The sequence below is a fragment of the Plectropomus leopardus genome, chromosome 19 (genome assembly GCF_008729295.1).
Source record: "Plectropomus leopardus isolate mb chromosome 19, YSFRI_Pleo_2.0, whole genome shotgun sequence".
Taxonomy (NCBI): Eukaryota; Metazoa; Chordata; class Actinopteri; order Perciformes; family Serranidae; genus Plectropomus; species Plectropomus leopardus.
In genome coordinates this window covers 10,206,152-10,231,848 of record NC_056481.1, presented here as the reverse complement: position 1 = coordinate 10,231,848, position 25,697 = coordinate 10,206,152, and the positions used below count along the sequence as shown (strand labels likewise).

The window sequence follows — 25,697 nt, the reverse complement described above, 5'->3', positions numbered from 1 at the left end:
AAAGGGCTGTGTGACAGCGAGGTAAAGCGGTGAAAACACCCTGAATACAGCATCCACTTAGTGTGATAGCAATTTTGGCAGGTATTTAAAGTGGCTAAAATATGCTTTGCTGTCAACCCACACTACAGCAAAGCAATGCTGAGCTTTCGGGTGTGAGTCTCATCTGTTTCTGCAAACAGGAAACGCGCCAACCGCCACCTACTGTTTATAATACACTGACTATAGATAAGTATCTTATAAAGCCCAACTTCAGAACTGAGTCACTTCATGGGTGTTGTGATGCTTTAAAAGAAATTATCTAGATCTCTTTCACAATCTAAGTCTATTGGAAAAAGTTTTTTTGGGCTCCGAAAATATCACATGCCATGATGAACCTGGGCGTTGTAATACTAATTCAATTTTTGGCCACCGTGTAAAATTGGCTACAAAGCCCAGCTTTGTTTCTTGGGGCTTGTGACACAGTCGCTGACTTCCTGCTGAAAGATAAAGGGCCACATAAATGAGGATGAAAAGATGGCAGGGGATGTTAAGTGATTAAGTTTTGAAAGTTTTTCCTGCTATAGTCATGTGTGTATATAAAAATAGAACAGAATAAAATAGATTAGAAATACTTTATTATTCCCATGAGGGAAATTGTTTTGTTGCAGCAGCAAATAAGAGAGCAGCAACTGAATGAAATATTCTTTAAAAAGGGCAAAATATGCAAACTGGTGTTCATACTAAATTTTACATCACTTTTATTAAGTATTTTGATGGTAAACACATCAGTGCAGCAGTGGCAGGGAAACCAAACCACATCAGATCTTTGATGTCTGTCTATGGGTTGTATGTGAAGAAAAGAAAACATAACAGCCCTCATAAATCCCCAGGTTACCATTTCCTGTTTCAGCTCAAAATTAGAAAAATGTCTGGCTTTAATAACAGCGAGACAGTTCCTGTGACATTTGATCCACTGTCAGTAAAGGCCTGTGAAAAATAGGTTTTATTGCTTGCATTTTATTTGAAGCAGCATGATATTTGACAAGAAGTGCTTCCTATGCAAAGTTTGCCACAGAGCTTTATGCAACGTCTGCTGATCCACTGGAAAACTGCCCCTATGGATTTTATGTATAGTTAAAAAGATGAGCGAAAACTCAATAATAATGACATTTCCAGTACACTAGTTTTATGTGACTGATGAAAACTGCTTAATTTGTCTCCTCGTCACTCATCAGTTGCATGCAGTGAGTTTTGTGCATTGAAATTCTGCGCCCACTTCTGGCACAGTCACTCATTATCACATGCAACAACCTGAGTTTTATGAATTGCATTCCTTAGTGTGAGATAATTCACAGCGTATTTAGATTTATGTGTCCTCCTCAACCATCATTATCGCCTGCACCAGCACGAGTTGTAGCTCCGAGACACGTCTGAATTAACTCAATCTTGTGTCTGTTTATCACCGATCGTACAGCAAGGTATCATTTGGATCCTCTGCTCGGGCTGTTTTGCATATTTCAAACCCCTCATGGTTGATGTGGCAGGGCACCATATAACAGAGCAGGAGGGTGGGGTTACCTAAATGCCCTCGTTTTACTGCAGAGGGGGGGTGAGAAGGCTTTAACTCAGTGGAAAGTGGTTATTCTATATTTGCTTCAACCATACACTTACTCCACCCTCCACACGTCCCACATAAAGCCACTCCAATATAAGAGTTTATGAATGCTCAACCTCTTCTCATTAGACTCTTTAGAAGCTGCAGACCTGGGAACACTTTCTATTAAAATACAACAACCAGCCCAAACTAACCAGATAATGATCTGTTGATATGAGTGAATGTGTTTCAAGTGCTCTGACGTGGCCTTTTGTAGCAGTGTGTGAGAGCACAGATGAGTGATTTAATAAATATATAAACAAAGAAAAAGTCACATTTTTGGTGTAAAAGAGTGACTGAGGCAGAAAGGCTGTATAAACGACTGTCTCCCTCCGTTTCTGGAAGCGGGTGGAGTCAGGTGGACGAAAATGACTTGGACCACATTATATGTAAAGTTGGTAATTACTAGGTTTGGAGACCTAAATAGCCGGGCCCACAGTGGTAAACACACTGGATGTCAAGGCAGCTGCCTCCACAGTATCCTTCCTTCTTGCCTCCTCAGAGACAAACTAGTCAGTGTTCAGAAAGCTTAAATATTTGGTTTATATAGAGCAAAAAAAGGCAGAGACCCTTCAATTAACCACTCACACAGAAAGTTAGGAGGCTTGGAAATCAGTGAGTGGTTTTCTTTCACAACTAAAATAATGAAATGAACTGTGACTTTTTCTTTTTTTTTTGCAAAATGCACAAAATGGCTCAACAAACTCTTATATGGACAGAAATAAATGTAAAGTCTTACTGGAAATGGACTAAATAAGAGGAGGAGCTTAAATGAACTTTTCACTGACTTTAACCAGCTTTATCAAAACAATGTGTTTAGTATGTGTCGATGAAACTTCCCTCCATCTAACCAGCACCTGGATATCCTTCCTCCTCCCTTTGTCAAAACTTCTCCAAATGATGTAACTTACTTCATTACAGACTAGAGCAGGATGGTAAAATCAGGTGAGGTCCGCAGACAATATTGGCGAAAGTAACCATTAACAGCATTTTCTTTCTTAAAATTAAAGTACTTTAACTTTTTGATGTCCTATGCCACAGAATTTCCAACCAGATGTTACGTTGCTCCTTCGCACAATGCAAAAACACAGTCTAGTCAATTACTGGACATTACTAAAAAAAATTACCTAAAATAATAAACACAAAATCATTTTATTGATAGAATTTTTTATAATTCATTGTTAACAATACGTCACCACCTTCGCAACATATCATATCATTCATTTTTAATTTTACCGTCCTGCCATTCATACCCCATGCCCCGTCTAACCCTAGGATTTTAGGACATTTGTAGGATTTTAGGATGTTTCTGGGATTTTAGGACATTTCTAGGATATTAGGACATTTCTCAGATTTTAGGATGTCTCTAGGATTTAGGATGTTTCTCTGGTTTAGGAGCATTTCTATGTTTTTTTTGACATTTCTAGGAGTTCAGGACATTTCTTGGTTTTAATGGGTACAGCCAGGACCTCTGTTGAGGGGTGCAGGGGATCCTCCACTGGCACTTTTTTGGATAAACAAGCTATAATTTGATGCTGTTCTATGCAGTCTTGCACCTTATATATACACTAAAAGTACAAAAACAATTCCTAGTGTGAATCACTTTTTTTTTTTTAAATTGTTTGTTAGAAAATGGTTGGGAGGCCTATCAGGGGCCTGATTTGAAGCCCGCAGGCTTCAAATTATGTATCACTGTGCTACATCCTTTGCATGCTGCCCTTGCTCAACCTCTTTGATTATTAAAAAAGATAACTGTGCAAGAAATAGCGAAGTTGTACTCATGTTGGTTTAAGTGAAACTTTTACAGACAAGCCGACCAAAATAAGTATTGTAATGCAGAATTTTCATGCCAAAGGTGAGATGTTTTACATTTAATGTAAAGGAAAGTTTATCGTTACAATCAAAATGTTAAAAGAGACTGGAACATCAGCGAACAGTCTGTTGGGCCAGAGTATCGGGGCTTCTTTTTACCACCAGCCAACAGACTTGTGTCAACAGACAGACCTGCCGACAAACCTCACACAATCCTGCAAACCAGCTGCAGTTGGAATGTTTGCATACAGTGGCAGTGTAAACATCTGTTTTTACAGAATGAGTCCTTACAATCCTGAGGACAACTTCAAACAACTTTTGGCCAATTATAAACATGCATATACAGCAAAGTTCAGAATACATGTGCAAGAAGAGTCACCCTACAGAGGGGGAAAACCTGTGGAGCACATTCAGAGTCATTATGACTTTCAGTAAAGAGCAGAAATAAATAACTTAACATGGGACATTACTTCCAAATCTCATGCGGAGAAAAAATACCTGGCAAAACACACCCTTCCTGCCATGAGCACTGTGATACAAAGCAATTAATTCTTTTTGGCTATGCATTAACATTTCAAGTTTCTTTGGTGTAAAAGCAGCCTACTGTATGACGCTAACTCAGAAGTCGCTTAACAAAAATAACCAATGGAGGTTCGTGGAAGTGTTAGAAACAGTCCATTCTTGTTCATAAACCCACAGCTATCTCCCTCAGGACTTTTCTATATTTGCTAAGGAGTTATATTTGGAAAGGTTTGCGGGACAAGCCAATGATACAGTTTGGACAGAGAAAATAGTCCGGAGTGCAAAACAAACATAGCTTCCTATTTTCACCATCCTATACCTGTAGGTAAAGTCTCAACATACAGCTTCAACAGTAGAAAGCTTTATATCAATTTCCCTCTCAACGATACATTTTCTTCATCAAACTATTTTAAATAGTAAAAAAATTTAAATAGCACACTATCAGAAAATATACAGCTCTCTGTATCAGGATAAAAATCCTAATAAATATCAGTCATTCCAGAGTTTTCTAAAAGATTTCCTGCATCCGGGTTCATGTCTGTCGAAGTCTATAAAAAGTTGAACACTTTGTCCTCAATCAAACTGATAGACTTATCTGTTAGCATTTTTTCACTGCTTACAAATTTATACCCAAAAAGCTTCAGCGTTGGCCCACAAACTCTCTGCACAACCTGAGCTATTTTGAAAGGTAAACTGAACCTCCATTTCTCTACTTGTTCTGAAGAGTTTTTCTGTGTGGAGTAAACACCGCTGGTCTCCTTGGAGGCCTGGGTGTTCCTCAGGATCCAGGATTTCACTTGTGGAGTGAACGGGATTCCAGTGAACCTGTACATCTCTGTCGCCTTCCTCATTGGGAACCGAGCGATGTCCTCGTATCGCACCAGCATGTAACGCCTTTGCAGCCACGGAGGCTGTCTGAGGCCGATCTCAGCAGACATCCTGATGTTGTCGCAGTTCCCTTTCAGCTTTCTCACTTCATCATCATCAAGGGGCACATCCCCATTCATAGCCCATTGCTTCCAGTTCTTATATTTGGCTGCGAATGCGACCATGCGTGACGCAAGTACTGCCCGAGGATCCCGAACCAGCTGAATGAACTTCACGTCGAGACGTGGGTCCTCAGCCAGAGGGCGGAGGTTCTCCAGCTGACGCACCCTCACTGACTTGATGGCCCTGTGCTCCTTTTGGAGGCAAGACTCAGACGCCATGGTCAAATTCAAAGGCCCACAGCGTCTGGTCCTGCAGCGATAACGCTCAAAGACCCCTTTGACAACGGGGCTGCAGACCGATTCCTCGCAGAGAGAGCTGCTGGACTCCCTGCGGAAGAGCGCGGTGGTGATGTGGTCCACAGGGAGCGGCTCGATGAAGCTTTCCAGCAACGAGAAGTCGCACAGAAAGAGCTGCTGGAGCACCTCCCGGTACGCTTTGGCCGCCGCTGTGGCGTTGGTGCCACCTGTCTCCAGCGTCAACATCTTCTCCACATGCCACAGTGGCTCAAACAGGTAGAACATGTTGTCACCTTGCTGGTTGAAAAACTCGCCCACAAACGAGGAGCCTGTCCTGGTGGTGGCTAACAGGAGAATGTGTTTCCTGCCCCTCGTTGACACCTCCTGGTGCTGGCTGTAGTTCTCCAGACGCCGTTTCATCAGCGTGAAGGCCGAGTCCATCCTGCTGAGTGAAGTCAAGGATCCATTGTGCTTCAGCAGAATGTGGGACAAACCGCTCGGCTGTAGAGGCGTCTGGGGGGTCTGCTTTAAGGTGAGCTTGTCTGACACCCTGAAAGGTCAAGAGGAGACACAATGTTATATTTCACAGAAAGAAATCCTCGTTATTTAACTGACAGAATTTTTTGTTGCTTCTGGAGTTTTTGTGAAATATCTGTTCAAAGCTTAGACAAGATAAACACACACAAACCTGCTGAGAATCACAAAAGCACTCCATTGATCACTGAAATGGACTTACCTTGAGATAATGTTGTTTTCCTTCTCAATGATAACAAGTGCCACAAAAAAGACGATGGATATTGTGTATTTGATCCTCATTCTTGGATGTAGCTGTGCCTGGATATGCTTTTACAGACTGCTCCTTAATGGGTTCTGCCAATCTCGCAAGTCTCCAGTCGCCTTCTTAAAGAGCCTTCCAGTTATTTGTATTCCCCGTTGTAGGCGATGTTTCATCCTGTAAATGAAACGAACATCAACCTGTCAGTTACACATTTTGCACATTTGAGCACGGCAGCGAGTAACTACTTTGGTCTCAATTCGTTGTGTCGAAACACATCAACATATCTGTTTCAACCATTCGTGGAAATGGGGAAGTTGACAGTCCTTTGATGCATATGTAAAACTGGACTATCATGTCGAGTCATAGTAGTGGTTATACAGAGCACTTCTACCTTGTCTCTTTGTCTAGTAGTTAGGCGGGTACTGCGAAAACCAACAAAGGAAGCATTTACTCAGAGACAAAAATATCATATCTTAAAAAGGTAAGAATAGAAAATAGCTGAGTGTGTTAGACTGGAATCTAAGCCAGTTCTTCCCACGAGGAAGTCCTTGTTATTTTTAAGTGCACCAGTGCATTTCAGGAACATGCCCACCCACCCTGCAGGACAGAGGGCTGGTGCACATAGAGAAGCTGTATTTATGAGTCAGTCTTTATAGAAACAACTGTGAGAGCACAAATGAAACATGAGCGAGAGACTGCAATCAAGCACAATTAAAGTGTAATTCCACAACTGCAAAGCTGCTTGCTTAAAAACTCAGAGTTGTCTAGGTTAAAGTGATAATCGTACCTCCCACTGATAGGTAGCAGAGCAGCCTGTGGTCCAAACTGCCAGCTGCTGCTCCGTGTCAAGCCTGGGAGGAGATCTTTTCAACAGAGACTCTCATTGACATGGAATACTGGTACAGTAGACCATATGGTAGCAGGCTGCTCACGCCTTTAATATGCCTTAGTGCTTCTAAGGCTATATCCACACTACTGCGTTTTCATTTTAAAATGCATAACTGTTGCTGTGTTTACACCTAATATCCAGGCTGCTCTGATATTTTGGATCTCCTTAAATGGAGACCTCTGAGAATGCCACTGACCCCGTTTTCATTTGAAGACTACAGGATTGCAGTTTTGATAAAAATGAGGATGCAGAAATTCACGTTTGCGTTCAGATTGCATCAGTCAGGACATGTTAAGACAAAACAAGCTAGGCCTTGCATACCAAATGGAAACCTCTGGAACTGAAAAATGAGCCAATGCAGAAGTGTTAAAAAAAATGTAGACTCTAAATGGCCATTTGAGACTGGCTCCAAAAAGGGAGTCAATCCCCATAGGGACACATGTTAAATGCCAAACTTTACAGCAGAAATAAACATGTTCACATTCTGGTACAAAAAGCTGTTGTGGCTTCTATAACTAATTTCTCCTGTCATAACTGCAGGGCATTAACATCTATATATCTCTCCCATTTAAATGAAGAAATCTTTGGTTACTTTTCGCCATCTCTGTAGTATTTTCTATAACTAAGCAACCAGCTCCATAGAACACCTTGTGCTTTCTGTTTACATCGGCACACATGTGCCTAGTGTGCGGGAATGGTCATGTGAGGCGTCTGTAAGGACATTACTTTTAAAACTTTGCTAAAACACTTATGTGGATGGAGATTTTATTCATTTTTAAAACAGTGTTTTATTAGCATAATATATGCTATATTGAGAATATTTTCATGGCTTTACCATGCCATCAGACAGTCCTTTGCAATGACGAGCTGGAGTTGTTATCTAAAAGCCACCAGGCTCCATTGAAAACAGTAATTTTACTTTGCAGAACATGTGAGCTGCTTAGCAGCAGCAGTTCGTTCGGTTACACCCCCTGTCCATAGCAGTACATGTTTAGCTTCCATGCTGTTAGATTTGGTTTATCGAATATGCTAACAAAGCACCGCTCTTCATAAATATGCACAAGATATATAACAGGTCAGACTACTCTTGTATATCTTTAAATGTTTAAGTCACGCCTGAAAATGACAACAAAAATTAAGTTTAGAGATTGCACATATCTCTGCAGTTGACATCAACTGCCAGTTGTCCACCCATAAATGATTGTGGATGTTAGCACGCCGTCACAATGATTTGGCATGTTCGTGTGGATGTGGCCTCAAACACTGACTGGGACCGAGGGGAACACGAGTCCCAACACTGAGAGGTATAACTGCACAGTGCTGAAATGAAAGGGGAGGCTGCCTGACGTGAAACCGTAAATTGTAGTGCTCTGAGCCTGCAGGACGTTCTGTACTTATGTTAATCTGCAGAGGGCAGAGTGTAGGTAGTCAAATTAAGATAAAAGTGGATTTAATGATGTCTACTTGTATTTCGGAATGTTTTGCGCATTCCAAAAAGATTGATATTTTAGGATAATGGCCACCTGGCTCACATCCCTGACTAATCTTCGGATTTTAGCATAATCCTGCTTTACCTCATCTGCCAGTGAAAGGGTCAATAACACAGCAAGAGTTAATGAGAAAGTCAACACCCTGAGGATATTGGCAATGTGTCAGTTTAATGTGTGCCCTCAAAAATGCCAAAGTTAGGAATTCAGACACATTTAAGTAAGCACACAGAGTGTACAGTCAGTCTTTTTAACTCCTGAATCAGACGTCTGGGTTTGTGAAAACATTTGTTTACTGGATCCGTCAGGTGCTCCACAGACTCCTGAGCGTGATTTCTTATGGATCACTGTTAAACGATCGCAGGTCTAGCCTCAAGGCCGACACATTAGTGAAACTGCTGCTATTAATCAGCGGAGCCACAAGCCAACAGACCAACCTTTTCACTCACTGCAGCAAGGTAGTCGTGTGTTTGACAGCAAACAAGCAGCGCTGTGTAGGAAGTGAAAAGCCCAATACATGAGCATCACTTTCTGAATTCTGATGAGCCTCTTTGAGTATAACATGTCTGGAGGTCCAGTTCTCACATCCTGTTGCGACCTCTGTCCCGGGCCAGTTTGGAGCACAGAAGCCAGTCCAAGTGCTCACAGTCTAAACACAGGGGGATGTTTGGACACTGGCTGCGAAATTCTCTGAGAGGGAATGGGAAGTTTACAGCTCCAATAGAGCACTGTTGACGTGGAACGGCATGTAATGAAAAGGTGAACAGCTTGTGTACCGAGACACGTTTTCACCGGGAGGGAAAATCGGCTCTGCCTTGCACCACCATGCCGCATGCCACAACCACAAAGGTCTCTTTACACAGGAGTGACTCTAAACGTCTTTTAGGGCTGAGATCGCAGAACATAAACTCCTAGGTCACTTGCTCGTCACAGGGTCAGAGACTAACCGCCTGATTTTACAAGTCATGTGGTGCATGTCAGAAAGACGGCTGCTCAGCAGGGAATTACTCAGTCCTTAAGTCTTCAGTGGTCATTTAACATTGTATAAATACAGTCACAGTTTGTACAGAAGATCTGAGTAAATCTACCATTATAGTACGGCAGTTTTTCCACTGTGACTACACCTGAACAAATTTGGATAAACACCCAAAAAGAACTGAACAATTAACTGTTCCCTTAATGAAAAAGTATGTATTTAAGCAATTTTCATATTGGATTTAAAATAATAAAAACCACTACATCAGCATTTCATCAAGAAAATAAGTGGTCTGAGGTTTTGTCAGCTATATAGTAAATTAGATGTACACCAATTATCTCAGCTTATTGCATCTGCTGTGTAAAGTAAAAAAAAACAGGCACACATGAGCTGACATTGTTGAATATTCACAACCCACTGAGGCGTATGACACTTTTGATCATCTACTCATAACAAAACCGCCACTGAACCATTTATCATCTTGCTACAAATGCTTTTAATAGCTGCCTCTTATTTAATGTAAATCTTATGTGAAGACAAATTAAACACCGCCGAGACAAAACCATTTTCCTTGAGATATTGTAAATGCACACTACAGTGTTGCAAATGTGCACAGAATATTCCATATCAATCCCATTACAACAGGTAAAGGGATTTTTATATCCTCTCCGAAATACATGCATGCCTGATAATAACAGGATGATGTGTGTCGATATACAATCAATTAGTGAAGGAAACGTACATTGTGGTCCATTACATTTACTTAATATCTGTGGTTACTTTTGGGACTTTGCAAATTAAAACTGTACATAGAAATCTCAACATCAACGAATGGGCAGATTATGAGAAAATGGGCCCCAGGGCGCAGACAAGCAAAGGGCCCCACCACCTCTACTAAATAGAGGCAAGACAACTAGACTCTGTGGTGGTTTTGTGTCTCTGAGATACTTTTGTATCTCCTTGTAGTTGTTCTGTGTCTCTTTGAAGTAGTTTAGTAGCTTTTATTTTTCATTTTGTGTATCTTTATAATCATTTTGTGCCTCCTTGTGCTTGTTTTGTGTCATTTAAGTCCTTTTTACACCGACCGTTCAAGGTGGGCGTATCGTACTGTTGGGTCACCTCACCGTTTTGTATATAACACATCATCACACAAAGGGGGGGCAGAGTTGCTTTCCTTTAAGCCACCACAGGAGGTGGTAGCAGCACCGAAACAGTGTCTGTATAAACAGGACAGCCGGCAGGATGGGTGGGACGCTTCTTTTGAAACTGTGATGCCAGCATGCTATCTAAAATCACACACTTGAGTGGGATGATGCTGAATTTTTTTGATTCTGTGTAAAAATTCAACTGAGGTATGAAAAAGGGACTTCATAACTGCCCTAAAGTGAGATCTCTGTGAGGGCTTTTGCAGTTATCTGGGTGTCTTTCAAGTAATTTTATATCTTAATGAAGTAATTTTGTGGGGTTTTTGGTCATTTTGTGTCGCTTTAAAGTTGTTGTATGTTGTGCAACATATCCTCATGCAACAGTTTGTATGATATCCTACAAAAATTCACACATAACAGTTTGCATTATATCCTACAAATTAGCACCCCGACATAAATGGTACATGTATGTAATGTAAAGTTTACTCAGTTCTTGGGAAAGTGCCCTGTTTTGTGACCCACCCACCACCCAAACTTTCCTCCTTAGGAGACAGTTTCCCCTCTTTATTTTTAATCCCATCAGCACATTTGTGGCATGATCGCAACTTTCAAAATACATGGGTTACACAAGAATTATTGGCTCATGCTTTTGTAGGATATGTAAGAATTTGGGGTGAATTGTGAAAAATGTATGTGCAGTGCAGGAAAACAGTCTGTGTTTTATATCTCATTTATGTCGTTTTCTGTAATTATGTTGTTTCTCTTTGCAGTTCCTTTGCATATCTTTGTGGTATTTTGTGTCTGTCTGTGGTCATTTTGAGTCTGTCACTGGTCTGACCTTGTAATTTGTGTAACATTTTGCAAGTGAAGGCAGTGGGGGGGGGGGATACTTTGGGCCCCTGAGCCTGTGCCCAGTTGGCCCGTTTAGCAATCATGCATCAACATTTTACTTTTGATAAAATTGAACTTCATAAAATGTGTTATTTCAAATACCTCAGATATTTAATGAATTGCTTTAGCCAAACATAGTCGTTCCTGTCTCTTTATTGCATCTATAAACATGTTTCTCAATGTACTCTCCAGAATATATAGAATTTGTAATCATGAAATAGATACATCAACATCATGATACAAAATCACCGTTTAGATTAATCTAATCTGTCTAATATGGAGTGTATTACAGCATGTGTACCTTGAATACTTACGAAAACAAGGTGGGCAGTGTTCAATCATTACCTCAGTGTTTGGAAAGTTTGTTTTTGGTCAGTTTAACTTGATGATGTAAGTCTGTTCCAGTGACAGTAGTAGATTAGGCTATCTGGAGGTATTGTTGCTACGGTTACTGGCAGTTTAATTAGTGCACTTAAATAGAAAGGTGGTTAACCCTTTAAAACCTGAGCATATTGGCCTGATTTCTTTCAACAATAAAAGAAGTAAAGGAAATTTCCTGAAAATAAGCAAGCAAAAAAAAGAAGAAAGAAGTGAGAAACAACAGCAAACAAGATAATGTCCTTAAAAATATAATGTCAGGTCATTTCCTTGTCATCTTTTACTTCTTCTTTTCTTTTTTCTTTTTTTTTTGCAATTTATGAAACATGTCATGCCAAGATGCTACTTAAGATTTTCAGTTTTCTCAAGTTTCACAACTTTAAATGCTTGTGAACGGTGTCTGAGCATAGTACAAGAAAATTTATTTTGATCAAGGTCTTAACCCATTAAAACCTGAGTCAGGTCTTAACCCATTAAAATCTGAGCCAAGTCTTAAACCATTAAAACTTGTCAAAAACATAGGAAGAAGGTGATAGGCAACTAAACAAGAAATATCCCAAAAATAAGCACAAATTATTGAAAAGATACAAGGAAATCTGAAAATGAGCAAAAAAAAAAAAAAAAAAAAAAAAAACATTTAAAAAAGACAGAAGAAAGAAAAGTATAAAAAGAAATTTAAAAAAAAAAAACCCGCCTAAAAATCTTTATAAGGAGAGTAAAGATGGGCAGGTAGGGTCAATTAAGATCGGAGTGTAGGGGATATGCCTGCTTGTTGATGGAGTATGTTTGGGACAGTTATTCTCACAGCACTGATCCTGCAGCACAAGTACAAAAATGCTTGCATGATATTGCTATAAACCGAGAGCAGACTTAGCGAGCAACGTTGTTGTCAGTTCATAAGCAGGTTGAATTGAACCCTCAGTGCGGAAAAAGTCGGACTCCTTTAATGCAACAGTGGAGAGAGAGTCTGTGGAGAGCATGCGCTGCATTCAAAGGTCAAAAGGACAAAGCGGCCAAACTGAAGTCATGCTTTGTTAATAAAAAAAAAAAAGACCCTAGAGAAAAGGAAATTTTACTTTCACTTTTATGACAAAGTTCCACAAGAGTTTAATGGTGAATTCATTTTGCTTTCTATTCCCTCCCCTCAGATTGTCATTAATAGTCTTCCCATGTTTATAGCTTTAAGTTATTTATAAAGCATAATTCAAAATTCATAAGGTTAGTCCGCTCTCCATACCCACCATCATGATGAGCTGCGGTGTCTGAAGGCGTCCCGCGACGGTTCATGCGTGAAGTTGATCAACCTTTCCTCAAACAGCGACTCCGGACAGAATTTAATTCCATTACTTGGACCCAAGGAAACTATACTTGTGTGACAAAATACAGTCCAATCCAAAAGAAGAAGAAGCTTGACCAGTCTTAGTGAGTGAAACCCGAGGGTCAGGTGGACTCATGTTTGGGGAAGCTGCAGGTCAGGCTGTCCGCTGAACTGAGTGACAGTCTGTGCAACAGTTGAGTCTCTGTGAATCCCAGAAGAAAGTTTGGTCCAAAGGAGCGGAGCCTCAGGCAGGAGGCGCACTGACACCACCCCCCACAGACTCCCTGTGTCCAGACTGTGATAATAGATAGCAAATTAACTTTACACGCATAAAACATATGACTAATAACTTTAGGAGCCTGATTCTGTTATGCGATGCCATTATTTTGGCTTTTTTGTGTGCGTGTTTAGGAGTTAGTCAAAACAAAAGAAGAAGCAAGCACTCCACCTAGTGTATAAACACACAATGTGCATCTCAACACATCGGCCTGTATGTGGATATAACAAGACAATTACAAAACATTTACAAATGTTGGCCATAACGCGCTTTGAGTTAAATGATAATAATAATGTAGTCGAATGCTGTACTTTTAGCCTACCACGTTTCAAGAGGAAATGTACTTTTTCACTTTGCCCCCACCATTTGACAGCTGTAGGCCTAATTTGTTACTTTGCAAAATTAAAAATTTGTATCAGTTCGTAATATTGGCCTAGGCTGTTTTTTTAGTCATGCTTTTTATTGTTTCCTGAAGTAAAATTAGTTTATAGCGACTAAAACCATGAAAAATAGATTACATGTACATATGATAACAAATGTAAAAAATGTTAAAAGTAGGCCCATATTTATGAAAAAAACAATATATTATATATATTAAACAAGAAGTAAGATAAAAGTTCATTAGTTCACCTGCACAGGATAGATACAATGTGTAGGCTATGTGTTTTTTAGGCTGTGTATTTATACCTGGTAGGCTATAATAAGTCATTTAAATGAGATCTGCCTCGACCATAACACATCACCCCTTATACATTAGTGCATCAGTAAAAATTAAACAATGATATAGTATATACCAAAGCAAGACTTTGAGAGGGGTCATTATGTATTTTGATGCCATTTTGATTGACCTTTTATATGGGAGCATTGTGAATTCACTTTTTAAAAAGTCCTATTTTTCGGAATTTTTAGATTATCTCAGAAGTATGACAAAAAGTTTTCTTGATTTAAAAAAAATATTTTTCTGGATTAATGAGATAATAATCTTGTAAATTGATCTATTTCTAAATTAATGATATAATTATCTCATTAATTCAGAAAAAAACTCAAAAGCATTTTTTTTCATGAGAAATTTCCTAAGAAGTCAGGAATAATTATCTCGTTAACACAGAAAAAACAAGAGACGTTTTTTTTAAGTGAATGCAACTTTGCGGATAACTGTAATTATACGGTCTACTTTTACTTAAGTTTTTCAATGATTGCAGTCTTTTCATGAATAAGCATTTTCCTGTTTTCAAAAAAAGTATTTTTACATCTTGATTTTGCCGTTTGCTTTGTTCTAAATACTTTTACATTACTAATTATAGCGTTATAGGATTATGAAACGCAGCCTGACTAAGAACTACAACTCCCTTAAAACCTGTCGCTTAGTGATGACGTAATAATGGAGAATCTTCACGAAGGTTGCAAAACAATTGCGTCAGAAAGTTGCGCACTTGTTTCTGGAAAGGTGAACGAGAATCATCGCCCTCTTGGTATGTGATGCTTATTTTCACCTACACTCCTTGAAAATAGCCATTTATACATCAAAAAAAGTAATTCTTAGTGGTAATAGACGCTTTATTTCATCAGAACAAACGCTGTAATACCGGAAGTTTCTACAGAATCGTTACGCAGCTAGCATATGTCGTGTTAGCTAACATTAGCTAGCTAAACGATTACTAACATGCAGTGTTACGATGTGCAAGTTGCTTTTCTTGAACTAGCAAGTGTTTTTTTTTCTACACTATATATCTTTGTTTCTTAGCTCTCTTTGTGACTTTAATCATTAAAATAGGTGTAAATGTAGTCCAACATGTCACACGACTTTCTGTCAGTTACGGTGTTAAAGACGCTCTGATTATCTTTCAGCCTGATACAGGATAAAACATCGTGACCATGTTGGTGGCGAGGCTGACATGCCTGAGGAGTCTTCCTCTCGCCGGGCTCCGTCCTGTGCTGTCACAGGGCTCCTCAGCCCTGAGGACACCCACCCTGAAGGCCTGTCCACCGCTGCTCAGGCCCCAGCAGGTACTGTACAGTTAACACCAACAGGCTGCTAACATTTAGCTAAACTTAATGATTGCTGCTTTTACTTTTAATCATGACCACACCAATACCAATCACATACAGCAACTGTTAGTTTGTATCACCTAAGATTAGAGGTTTGTAGTACGTTTTATTTAGGTCACAACAGCAAATGAGGTTGTAGTCACTGAATGCAAAGATTACATTGCGACCAATCAAACAGCTAGATTGTCTTTCCTTGGAAAAAAAAATCTGTTCTCAATTTGTCATGCACACTTTTGGCATATTTACAATATTGTACTGAAGTCTGAGGACACCCTTAACTTTGTTGTTTTAGTAAGGTTCTAATGATCAAACATATTTATTCCTCAGTAGTCTCTTTACTAAAATACAAGCAGAACATACAGGAAATATGTATACATCATTAATTGCAAATAATTCAAAATAATCAGCTTCAAAAGGCTAAAGTTGCAAGTATTTAGTGTGGCTTGCCTTTCCACTTAGCATGTTTTGAACTCTCTTGGACAGACAGTCTGAGATCTACAATACTAATCTGGTGTATTTACACCAGGTTGCACTCAAGACATGCCTAAAGCTCAGTAATGATTTTGTGAGCTGCCATTTGTCATGGATGTACAATTCCTGCAGTAACTGTCTTTTCCCACCAGTGTCCCTATTAATCAAATAAACATCAAACATCTTTGTTCTCAGTGGAAGTTTCTGTCAATAAGTCTGCAAGCAAAAACACTTTGACTGTGTTTGATATGAGGTTTAATGAAATGTTAGTGTGTCCGCTAATTGGCAGTGGCCAAATGCATATTGCACATTCCCTGATGATTTTCTGTTTTTGCTGAACGTGAAACCCCAGCCACTGACTCAACACATTTAAAGTTAGTTTTTCTTTCTCCAGGGTTATTCCACAAGGGCCAGATTTGGTTTCCGCCGTGGGAAGACATCCAAAGACCAGCTCAAAGAGGCAGCTTTTGAGCCAGCAACAGATACCGCCATCAGAAGTAATCACTGATGATTAAGTTAAATAAGTTAAATATACAATTCCATACTGTTACACACACTGTATTGGTACATAACTAGAATTTTGTGCTCTCCATTCTCTTTAGCAAAGTTAACCCATAACCTTCTGTCATGGTTAATACCAAACGGTGTTAATCAATAACACTTTTTAAGCATTTGGGTTTATGACATCCAAGGAGAGCATGTTTGAAATAATAATTGTCATGCCCACAGTTGACAGCATGGGAAGAATGATCCTGGCTGGAGGTGCAGCAGTCGGTCTTGGCGCTTTGTGCTACTATGGACTTGGCATGTCCAATGAAATCGGTGCCATTGAGAAAGCAGTGTGAGTAAACGCTTTTTGTACAGGCAATATTTTATTGTTGTCTTGCATACAAGTGTATGTTGAGAAACCCTTTTGGGGCGTATGAGAACTCTCACCGCAATAAGAATAATAAACATATACAAAAGTCATGTAGTAGAAACAGCCTTGATTCAGCGCAGGAGTATAAACTAATCTCCATATTCACGTGGCTCTTTGCTCTCTGTGCAGGATCTGGCCTCAGTATGTGAAGGACAGGATCCACTCCACCTACATGTACTTTGCAGGCAGTGTTGGCATGACGGCTTTGTCAGCTATAGCAGTGAGCAGGACGCCGGCACTTATGGGTCTGATGATGAGAGGATCCTGGCTGGTAAGTTTTAATAATTCAAGTGGAGACGGATGTGTTGTTTAGGTCTTCGCTGCAGCGCAAAATTACATTTCAAATTTGAACTGAGTGCGTATAACAATTTTATGTAATTAGGTTATTAATATGAATTCTGGATTTTTGTTCTAACAGGCTATTGGAGCAACTTTTGCGGCTATGATTGGTGCCGGTATGCTGGTCCGGTCCATTTCGTATGAACACAGTCCAGTGCCGAAACACCTCGCTTGGATGTTGCATGCAGGTTTGTAAGACTGTCTTGTGAAAGCTGTTCTGTTTCTGTTCTGTAGTCGCCTCAGTTGGACACTAGAGAGCAGTCATGTAAAGGGTCAGAGAGCAGCAGCTGCTGTCGTATTTGAAACTTTGTCACCACAGCTAGAGGTATGACACAGACCTGTTCTGTTGTTGTTTGTTTTCAATGAGGGTTGTCATTTCACTTGATGTATTGGCAGGTGTGATGGGTGCTGTCATCGCCCCCCTGACTCTCCTGGGGGGGCCTCTGATGATCAGGGCAGCCTGGTACACTGCAGGAATCGTGGGAGGTCTGTCCACTGTGGCCATGTGTGCCCCAAGTGAGAAGTTCCTCAACATGGGCGGGCCATTGGCTGTCGGCTTTGGAGTGGTCTTTGCTTCCTCTATTGGTTAGTACAATGCAGTTTCACCTCATAAACCCAGTCTCAGAGGCACGACAGGCAGCACTGAACACTTTAGCAAAAGGTAAAATGACATGATGTGAACATTCTTAAACTTAACATTTAATTAAAAACTACAATCAAGTATTAAACACCAGGATTAAGGTGTCATTACAAAGATAATGTCCCTGCGGAGCCACATGAGAAACTTTGCCTCTTGAAAAAATAAACATCCATAATCTACAAATCTGATGAGTAAATTGCACCCGGAGTGTCAGTTTTCACACAACCAATCCAGTTGATGCCTAATGATACATTTCTTTCATATATTTAGAAATATTAGTGCAACTGTCAAAGAGAGAAACATTCCTTTTGCTGAGGTCACATTTGCCCCCTGCTAACTTTGGTGAAATGTTTTCATAATAAAAATAAGGAGCACTTCAAACTTCTGTATGACACTGTATGAACACTGAACACTTTTTCAAAAGGCAACAACAGGTTGCCTCACTTTACGTCACAACAGGCTATAAAAGTGAAAAGCATCTTTTATGTCATAAAAATGAAAATAAAAATAAAACTTTACATTTACATTAAGAGGAGTTTTTACAATGAATTCCACCTTTGCTTTATGCCGATATAAAAGCCAGTTGCTTCAGTAATTGTTTGACCCAGTTCTGCTTTTGCATCTAAAGAATGCTTGAAAGCAGGAGCTTTAAGGAGGTAGGCGCCACTGGTCCGTTCACCGCAGTCTCACAGCGAGTCTTTCTGTCTTCTTCAGGATCAATGTTCTTGCCGCCAACCTCAGCGTTCGGAGCAGGCCTGTACTCAGTGGCCGTCTATGGAGGCCTGGTCCTGTTCAGCATGTTCCTCCTCTACGACACACAGAAGGTCATCAAGAGGGCAGAGACACACCCACTCTATGGTGTGCAGAAATACGACCCCATTAATGCGTAAGTCACACTTTGAAATATTCACGTGCATTTTAAATGCAATTTTTAGCAGATTGGTGTCAGTTATGCACTCGCACTATTGTATGGATCTCACATTATTTTAATCTCACAGGTGTATGGGGATTTACATGGACACACTTAACATCTTCATGAGACTGGTGATGATTCTGGCTAACGGTGGCGGCAGCAGAAGGAAGTAAACAGCAGCATTCTGACTTAAGTTTCAGTTTTACCTTCCACAGAGCTGAACAAAATCATATTTTATTACTAGCTGCATATTTCGGGTGTTATCTCTTAGTGACAAGTCTTATCAAACTTGTAAATATACAGCACATGATGCTTTGCAACAGTGTGAAGGAGATGACAGCACTCTCTGGTGCAAGAAAGACAAGTCGTTAAAAATGATAACACACTAAGAGCTCGTACTTCGACTGTGGAAATATCTGGTTTATCCTGGGAGCTACAGATGGGTTAAATCTGTCTGTTGGCATCAGTTCGCCTGACTCAGATGTAATTTGTTTTCTTTATGTTTTGTATTTATTTCAACTTGATGAGGGTTTCTGTTTCTATTAAGAATTAAAGTTCAAGAGTATCTGATATATGCAACAGAGATTACACACAAGATAATCATGGACTGGTGGAGACTCACATTACCACAAATGCTCCAGTATACAGTGATATTGCACTTCTGTGATGGCTTTAAGAGGTTGGCGCTAGTTCATGTTTTTCAGAAAATATACAGTCATTTAAACGATGGAATCACTCAATAAACTAAACAATTCAAAATTCATGTTTTTGTCAGGTGTTGCTGTTCTGGTAGCATTATTTTGAAAAGTGATCATAAAATCCAGCAGAGGTTGAGCTGGATTATATTTCTCTGCCTCAGTTTTAGGGTCCAGGCATTGTGCATGCTGGTTCACTTTCACTGCTTGCTGGGACGCTTGAATAGAAGAAAGCCATAGTCAGTGTTTTAGAGGTGTTTTTAAAGACATGTTTTTTGGCTTCTATGGCGAAACACTATAAACTCAAGTAATTTAATATAAAAAATAGCTACATTAACATAAATGACAGGATGCTTATCTGCCTTTTTTCTGTGAATGCATTTATGAGCTTATTGTGAAATTCCTGGACACATGTCAAATTGACATCTAAAGGTCTTTGGTTTTCTATACTTCCCCTCAAAAATGAGTACAACCATGATATTTTGCAAAGTACCTGCATGTGCTTTGCTGGTCTATTAGCAATGAGCCTAATTAAGCAGGTAGTAGGCGACAGGAATTTCTAACAAGCCATTAAAGTTCTGACGTGATGGCAGAGTGCTTTTTTGCAAATGCCTGGGAGGTGTGTGTTAAATAATAATACAGCATGGCTGTATCTCAATATAGGCCTATCCATTTTGCACTTAAATAAGGAAGAAGAAATTAGATAAAATATTGAAAAGTTTTGAAAATTCAGTGGTAAAAATGTTTAGGAACCCTGTCTTTAAGGAGGATTGAGTTTATAGTAGTAAATCAGATTATGGCCCTGTGGTCTCATAAGTTTTGGTTCTTATAATTTACTTTTAAATCAGTTATTAAACTCCCTTTTTATGATTCCATGCTGGTAACAGCCGTGACCAGAGGCACCATGTTTTGGGGTTGTATATCCGTCTCATTCTCGTGAATGCAATATCTCAGGGACCTCTGAGGGGAATTTCGTCAATTTTGACAAAATTGGCCACTTTGATTCAACGATGAACTGATTAGAATTTGGTGATCAAAGATAAAGGCTATTGTGATCTCACAAAACACATTTTTGGCCATAACAAGCTAATTATGACAAAATTTCACACAAATATTCAATAGGATAAATGGATGAAGTGATGACATAATATACTGAATATCCAAAAGGTCAAAGGTCACCTTCACTGTGACATCATAATGTTCTACAAAAACACTTTTCTGGCTATTATTCATCACCATAACTCAGGAACAGAAGGGGAAACATTTGGTTGGATACTGAATTGGTGACACTAATCTTGAAACTGCTGATTTTATGGATCTTCTGTGCTGGCAGATTGAAGATGTGTTTTACACATCTACATTTTAGAATTGGTAGCTTCTTAGCAGTAACGTCCGTACTTGAAACATCTGGTAGCTTATTGATTTTTCTGATATTGACCTATTAACTGCTGTTGCAAGCTAGAAAGCAAGACCATTGTGTTCAGTCCAAAATAATTTGGCAGGCTGAGCTATTGACAAATGACAGAAAGGTTCCAGGTCTCTATAAATGTGCCAGAAGTGCCAGTCTAATTTTCTGTGAGACTTTGCTTTAACTTAACAAATAAGTTAAATGAGCCTCAAACAAACAAGCAGTATTAAAAGCTTGTTCACAAACCCTCACCACTGCTAAATAAGCCCGCACTTAGATAATTTTATCATTTGTCATCCACACTCTCGAAAGCTCCAACCACGCTATAATGGACCAGCGGGGGTCCACCTTGTATTTGCCTATAAACAGTCAGTGTGTAGCAGCAGCAGATGACAAAGGCTTAGCGTAGTAATCCTCTTGTCCACCATCTGGCTGCTCCTCTAAAATTAAACCTCCAAACCAGGGCACTTGCAACAGATGCTAACATCTGTAAATATGCAGGTGCTTCATTAAAGCACATACACGTGGAGCGCACAGCTGCCAGAGGGTGTTTCAATCCCCCGGATCATATTCACGTTTAGGACACATATGATTCATGTATACTGTGAATCGGGGAAAAAAACAACCCTGCAGATGGATGGATAAAGAGGGCAATAATGGATGATACTGGGGAAAGCTTCAGCATGTGGAGATGTGGCATTACTGGGGATAAAAGTTGCTCTCTGGCAGTCATTTTCAGATTGATGACCAATATTTGGTGAGGGTCCAGGGTTTTTACTGCTTATCGTAGGCTTGATTTGGGGGTGTGTGTATGTGTGTGTGAGAGAGGGAGAGACTTTAAACCAGTTTGGTGGAGAATAAATAATGACTTTGGATATAGTTAAAGTTTAATCCTTTGAAACCTGGAGTGACATCACTTTTTTGGGGGGCTGCTTTTAGACAGGAGTATTAAAAAAAAGAAAAAAGTTGGGGAAAAATAAATGTATAATTATCATAATTGCATATTTACAATTACACTACATTAATACATTATATTACATGTATTTTTTTTTTTTTCAGGTCATATCTCTGTTTTTTTTTAAAAAAAATAAAAATATATTTCTTTATTTTTCTTGTTTTTAAGAAGCTTTCAGGTAATTTTACTATACTTTTTGCTAATTTCTTGCTAATTTTTGGGTTATCTCTCCTTTTGTTACTTGTTAAAAAATCAAGCTAATTTGCTCAGGCTTCAAAGGGTTAGCCCACAATACCCCAGTAACTCTTAAATATCAATATTTTTGACCAAATATCTTAAAATGTAAATTGTGACAATATTTTAAGTTGATTTGTGCTTTCACAAAATATTAACACAATACATTTTTTTATAAATCATTATCAGTAATGTGGATGTAATAAGTAAGCGGGTAAAGGTAAATAACCCAACAGATAGAACAGTTCAGAAAATTAAATCACTTTACTGCAGCTTTTAAAGCAGGAAAACTCAACACTTACGATATTGCAAAATTCAAAATCTAAAATAATATCTAGTCTCATCAATATGATAGTGATATATTGCCCAGCCCTAAATTCAACAACTATCAAGTGGATTATCTCGAAATTTTGGAGAGATATTCATTGTGATGGTTTTCACTTGTCTTATTTGTGAAATATCTCATCTTCTAGGATTGGCACAAAATGTTGTTGCCGTTCATGGTCCCCAGAGGGGGAATCCCCCACCCTTACCTCTGGAACCATCAACAGGTCAAGATTTTATGTCCAAAATTTTGGTAAATGGGCAAGTACTTCTAATTAATGATAGTCCTGTAAACCTCAGCTATACTTTGTGTTTAGTACCAATTAGCACTTACAAAAGGTTAGAGAAATTGTTATGTTATGCTTTTTTTTCATATTATTGGGTTAATTGACTTTAAATAAGTGGAAGCTGAAAAGAAAAGGTATCTTCATTGTCCACTCACATGCAAATTTGTCTTCAGCTTCACATGCACTTAAAATCTTCACAGACATTCATACGTGTAAAAAACATGGGTTAGAATACATGAAATAAAAGCATTAAATAAGTAATAAATAAGTGTGCCAAACCATTGGGATGAAAGTGCTAACACTTAATACGTTTTTCAAATAGTCATCACAAGAAAACCACTAATGTCAAATGAAGCTGTTTCTGGAGGTTCCCTACAATGAAGTACCTGAATCCAAACACAAAGTACAAATATCTTACCAAAAAGTGACTTTGGTAGAAGCTAAAGTCACCTATTAGATTAAGCATAATAAAGCATAATAATTCAGAATGTAGCATAATAAACTACATTTTAATTGGAAATTGTACTTTTGTGTATTACAGATAAAAGCACCCAACAGTATAAAAGTATAATGGACAATGTGAGTGCGTAAAGTAGGTAGTGTACATAGTGTACCATTGCTACCTCCAATACTATTTTTTTTTATAATAGATATAATAGATTTCATGATTTTATAACTTAACAGCATAGTGCTCTCCACATTCTCAAGGACATCTCAGATTAAAAAGAAACAAACAAATAATAATAATAACAATGGGAATAAGAATAATACAAATGACAATAATTAAAATAGGGAAAGTAAAGGTGTCTAAACAAAGCATCTAATAATTATTTCCATAGGTCTAGCACGTATTTGCTTTCTGCCTCATATTGGTTCGCCTGTCATCAGAAACCCTGAGCAGTCTATGGATTCTGTGTTTATTTTAGTGAACAGAGCCGATTTGTCATTGGCTGTCAACCAGTAAGATGCAGGAGTGTGTCACAGGACGTCACACTCTATTTTTATACCTGTGAAAGTAGGAAGTGCACAAGTCTGCACCTCTAAGTGAGTAAGTCAGTACAGTTAACACACCTGCACTTGCATGACACTTGCTTGTAATGAGTGAATCTGATTTATTTTTAAAGGTGCAAAACCCTCCCTAAGTGAAAATTGTTAGTAAAAATACAAAATATGACGTTTTGGGCTCTTGGCCGTCATCTGATATACGCAGGGTTATAAGATCCAACCATCACACTCAGTTTCCACTTTGGCCTTTTTATGAAAAAATCAAATCAGCTGCTCATTTTTTGGGCTTGTATCTCTCCGAATTTGAGAGCAATGTTTTAGTTCTGACGTGCTTAAGCTGCAAGTGATTCATACCAGGAGGATTTCTTAAAGGTTTTAGCCCGTGCTTAGTGGCAAACATCTTCCGTACAAAGACATTAAGCTGAACTAAATATAGTGGGCTTGCAGATCAAACATTTAAAATCAAACACTGACAATATTGACGATTTGTAAAAGTGTCTTGAGGCATTGTGATTGACGGGTCACCAGGTTGCGCGGGGAAAGTGGACTGCAAAGCCTCTTGGCAATAAGTGCATCACAGATCCCCGAGTGCAGCTAAGGCTTGTGTTGGTCAGCAAGCTGCCAAGCAGAGCAGCCACGGGGAAGCTTAGGCCGGTGGGACTGCTACATGTGACTAATGAGTTTGTTGAAACCCTTTAAAACACCAGCGACAGGAGCCAAATGTGCCATGTGTCCATAGTCACTAACAAAGAGAAATAAATGTGCAGCACGTGACAAAAAGGATGCTTTTTTGTGGTTCCCAGTGCATAAGCCAGTGGCATCCCAAAAGGGGCTAAGAGAGGGGTGAAATAATTCCTAGTGGACCCACTAGCCCCCCACGGTGAAAATAATGCTGTGGCACACTCATTTTTAAGCTATACCCTGTGAAACTAGACAACATAAGGCATGAGTCCTGTAGCAGCATTTAACTCCGGTTCCCTGGTCTCAAATTCATTTGTTTTTTTCGGTTGGGTTTGGCTAGATGCCTGAAATTAATCTGTGGTTAACACAAGCTCAAGAGACTTTCACGTAAAATGATCACTTGCAAATTTTGAAGCATTCATGTGTCTTAAAAAAAGACTGTTGCTAACAAGTGGCTAAATGAGACTACAGAACACCATCACACTAAGCCCAAACATGCCTTTACAGCCTCGTTGTGGTGGCGTCATTAGGTTGTGCGACCGCGGTGTACTCTGTTTTTAGCCTAACGTTAGCTTTTCACTTCTGTTGAAAGCATGAAGGCTTCCAAAATCCTAAAATTGGTGTGCATTTGTGAATATTATCTTGCTGTACAAAACATGTAAGTGTCATTAATGTTGGTTTACCACAGAGCTTATTTTGAGTTAATGATCCAAAACCCAATAAAAAAATTGCGTAGGCTTTTTGAAGAGGGAACCAGGGTGAAGTCAGCTTCTGCATTGGCTTACAGAAAAACGTAATCTCTGGGGCACTCCACCACGTGTGCTTTTTGTGAAGGGAGCTAAATAATTCCCCAAATTTAGGCTAAATTTTGGTGTGGGAACAAATGCTATGGCCATTATCAAAGGTGCACCCAAAAGTGCTGCAGGGATGCAGTGTTTCTGAGAGCCGATGCACAAGTTAGCTTTGCCCCGATTCCTCCGTTAACAAGCCAATGGGATTTTCCCCTTGGATTTTTGCAGAAAATAAGCTCGGTGGCAACAAATGGTTTCATAATTACTCTTCTCAGTGGTAGAAACTAAAAAAAAAACGCAAATAAAAGTTAAAAAACAACAGCAAATATTTACACCAAACACAAGTAATAAAAGTCAGTGAATGCACTTAGTAGATAATTGCACTCTGACCAATATAATAAACACAGTCCTAGTGTTACTACAATCTACCCACATCATATAGCATAAGTATATACATATTGGTATATCAATATGAGATTCCTAAACTCTCTATATCGACATAGTTTTCAGCTATCTTATATAAAAACAGCATAACTTAATCCCTAAAATTCAGTCAGCCTCAGGATTTTTCCATATGGCCATATTTAAGAAAAAATTCTGGGGAATGCCACTGATGTTTGCATAAGTTATACTCAAACACTACACTGTAAAGCG

The 25,697-nt window shown here is 39.1% G+C and overlaps 2 protein-coding genes across 2 annotated transcripts; one reads left to right on the top strand and one right to left on the bottom strand.

The window, feature by feature from the left end:
• Window positions 1-3,503: 3,503 nt before the first annotated feature.
• chst3b (carbohydrate (chondroitin 6) sulfotransferase 3b) lies at window positions 3,504-13,396 on the bottom strand. Its single transcript, XM_042507901.1, has 3 exons — window positions 12,979-13,396; window positions 5,930-6,145; window positions 3,504-5,743 (listed from the first exon to the last, which is right to left on the bottom strand). The coding sequence occupies exons 2-3, from the start codon at window positions 6,007-6,009 to the stop codon at window positions 4,516-4,518; spliced, it is 1,308 nt and encodes a 435-aa protein (XP_042363835.1). The 5' UTR covers window positions 6,010-6,145; window positions 12,979-13,396; the 3' UTR covers window positions 3,504-4,515.
• A 1,326-nt stretch (window positions 13,397-14,722) lies between these two features.
• Window positions 14,723-19,426, top strand: ghitm (growth hormone inducible transmembrane protein). Its single transcript, XM_042507860.1, has 9 exons — window positions 14,723-14,804; window positions 15,181-15,339; window positions 16,247-16,349; window positions 16,582-16,693; window positions 16,901-17,042; window positions 17,190-17,298; window positions 17,507-17,695; window positions 18,465-18,636; window positions 18,749-19,426. The coding sequence occupies exons 2-9, from the start codon at window positions 15,208-15,210 to the stop codon at window positions 18,834-18,836; spliced, it is 1,047 nt and encodes a 348-aa protein (XP_042363794.1). The 5' UTR covers window positions 14,723-14,804; window positions 15,181-15,207; the 3' UTR covers window positions 18,837-19,426.
• Window positions 19,427-25,697: the final 6,271 nt, after the last annotated feature.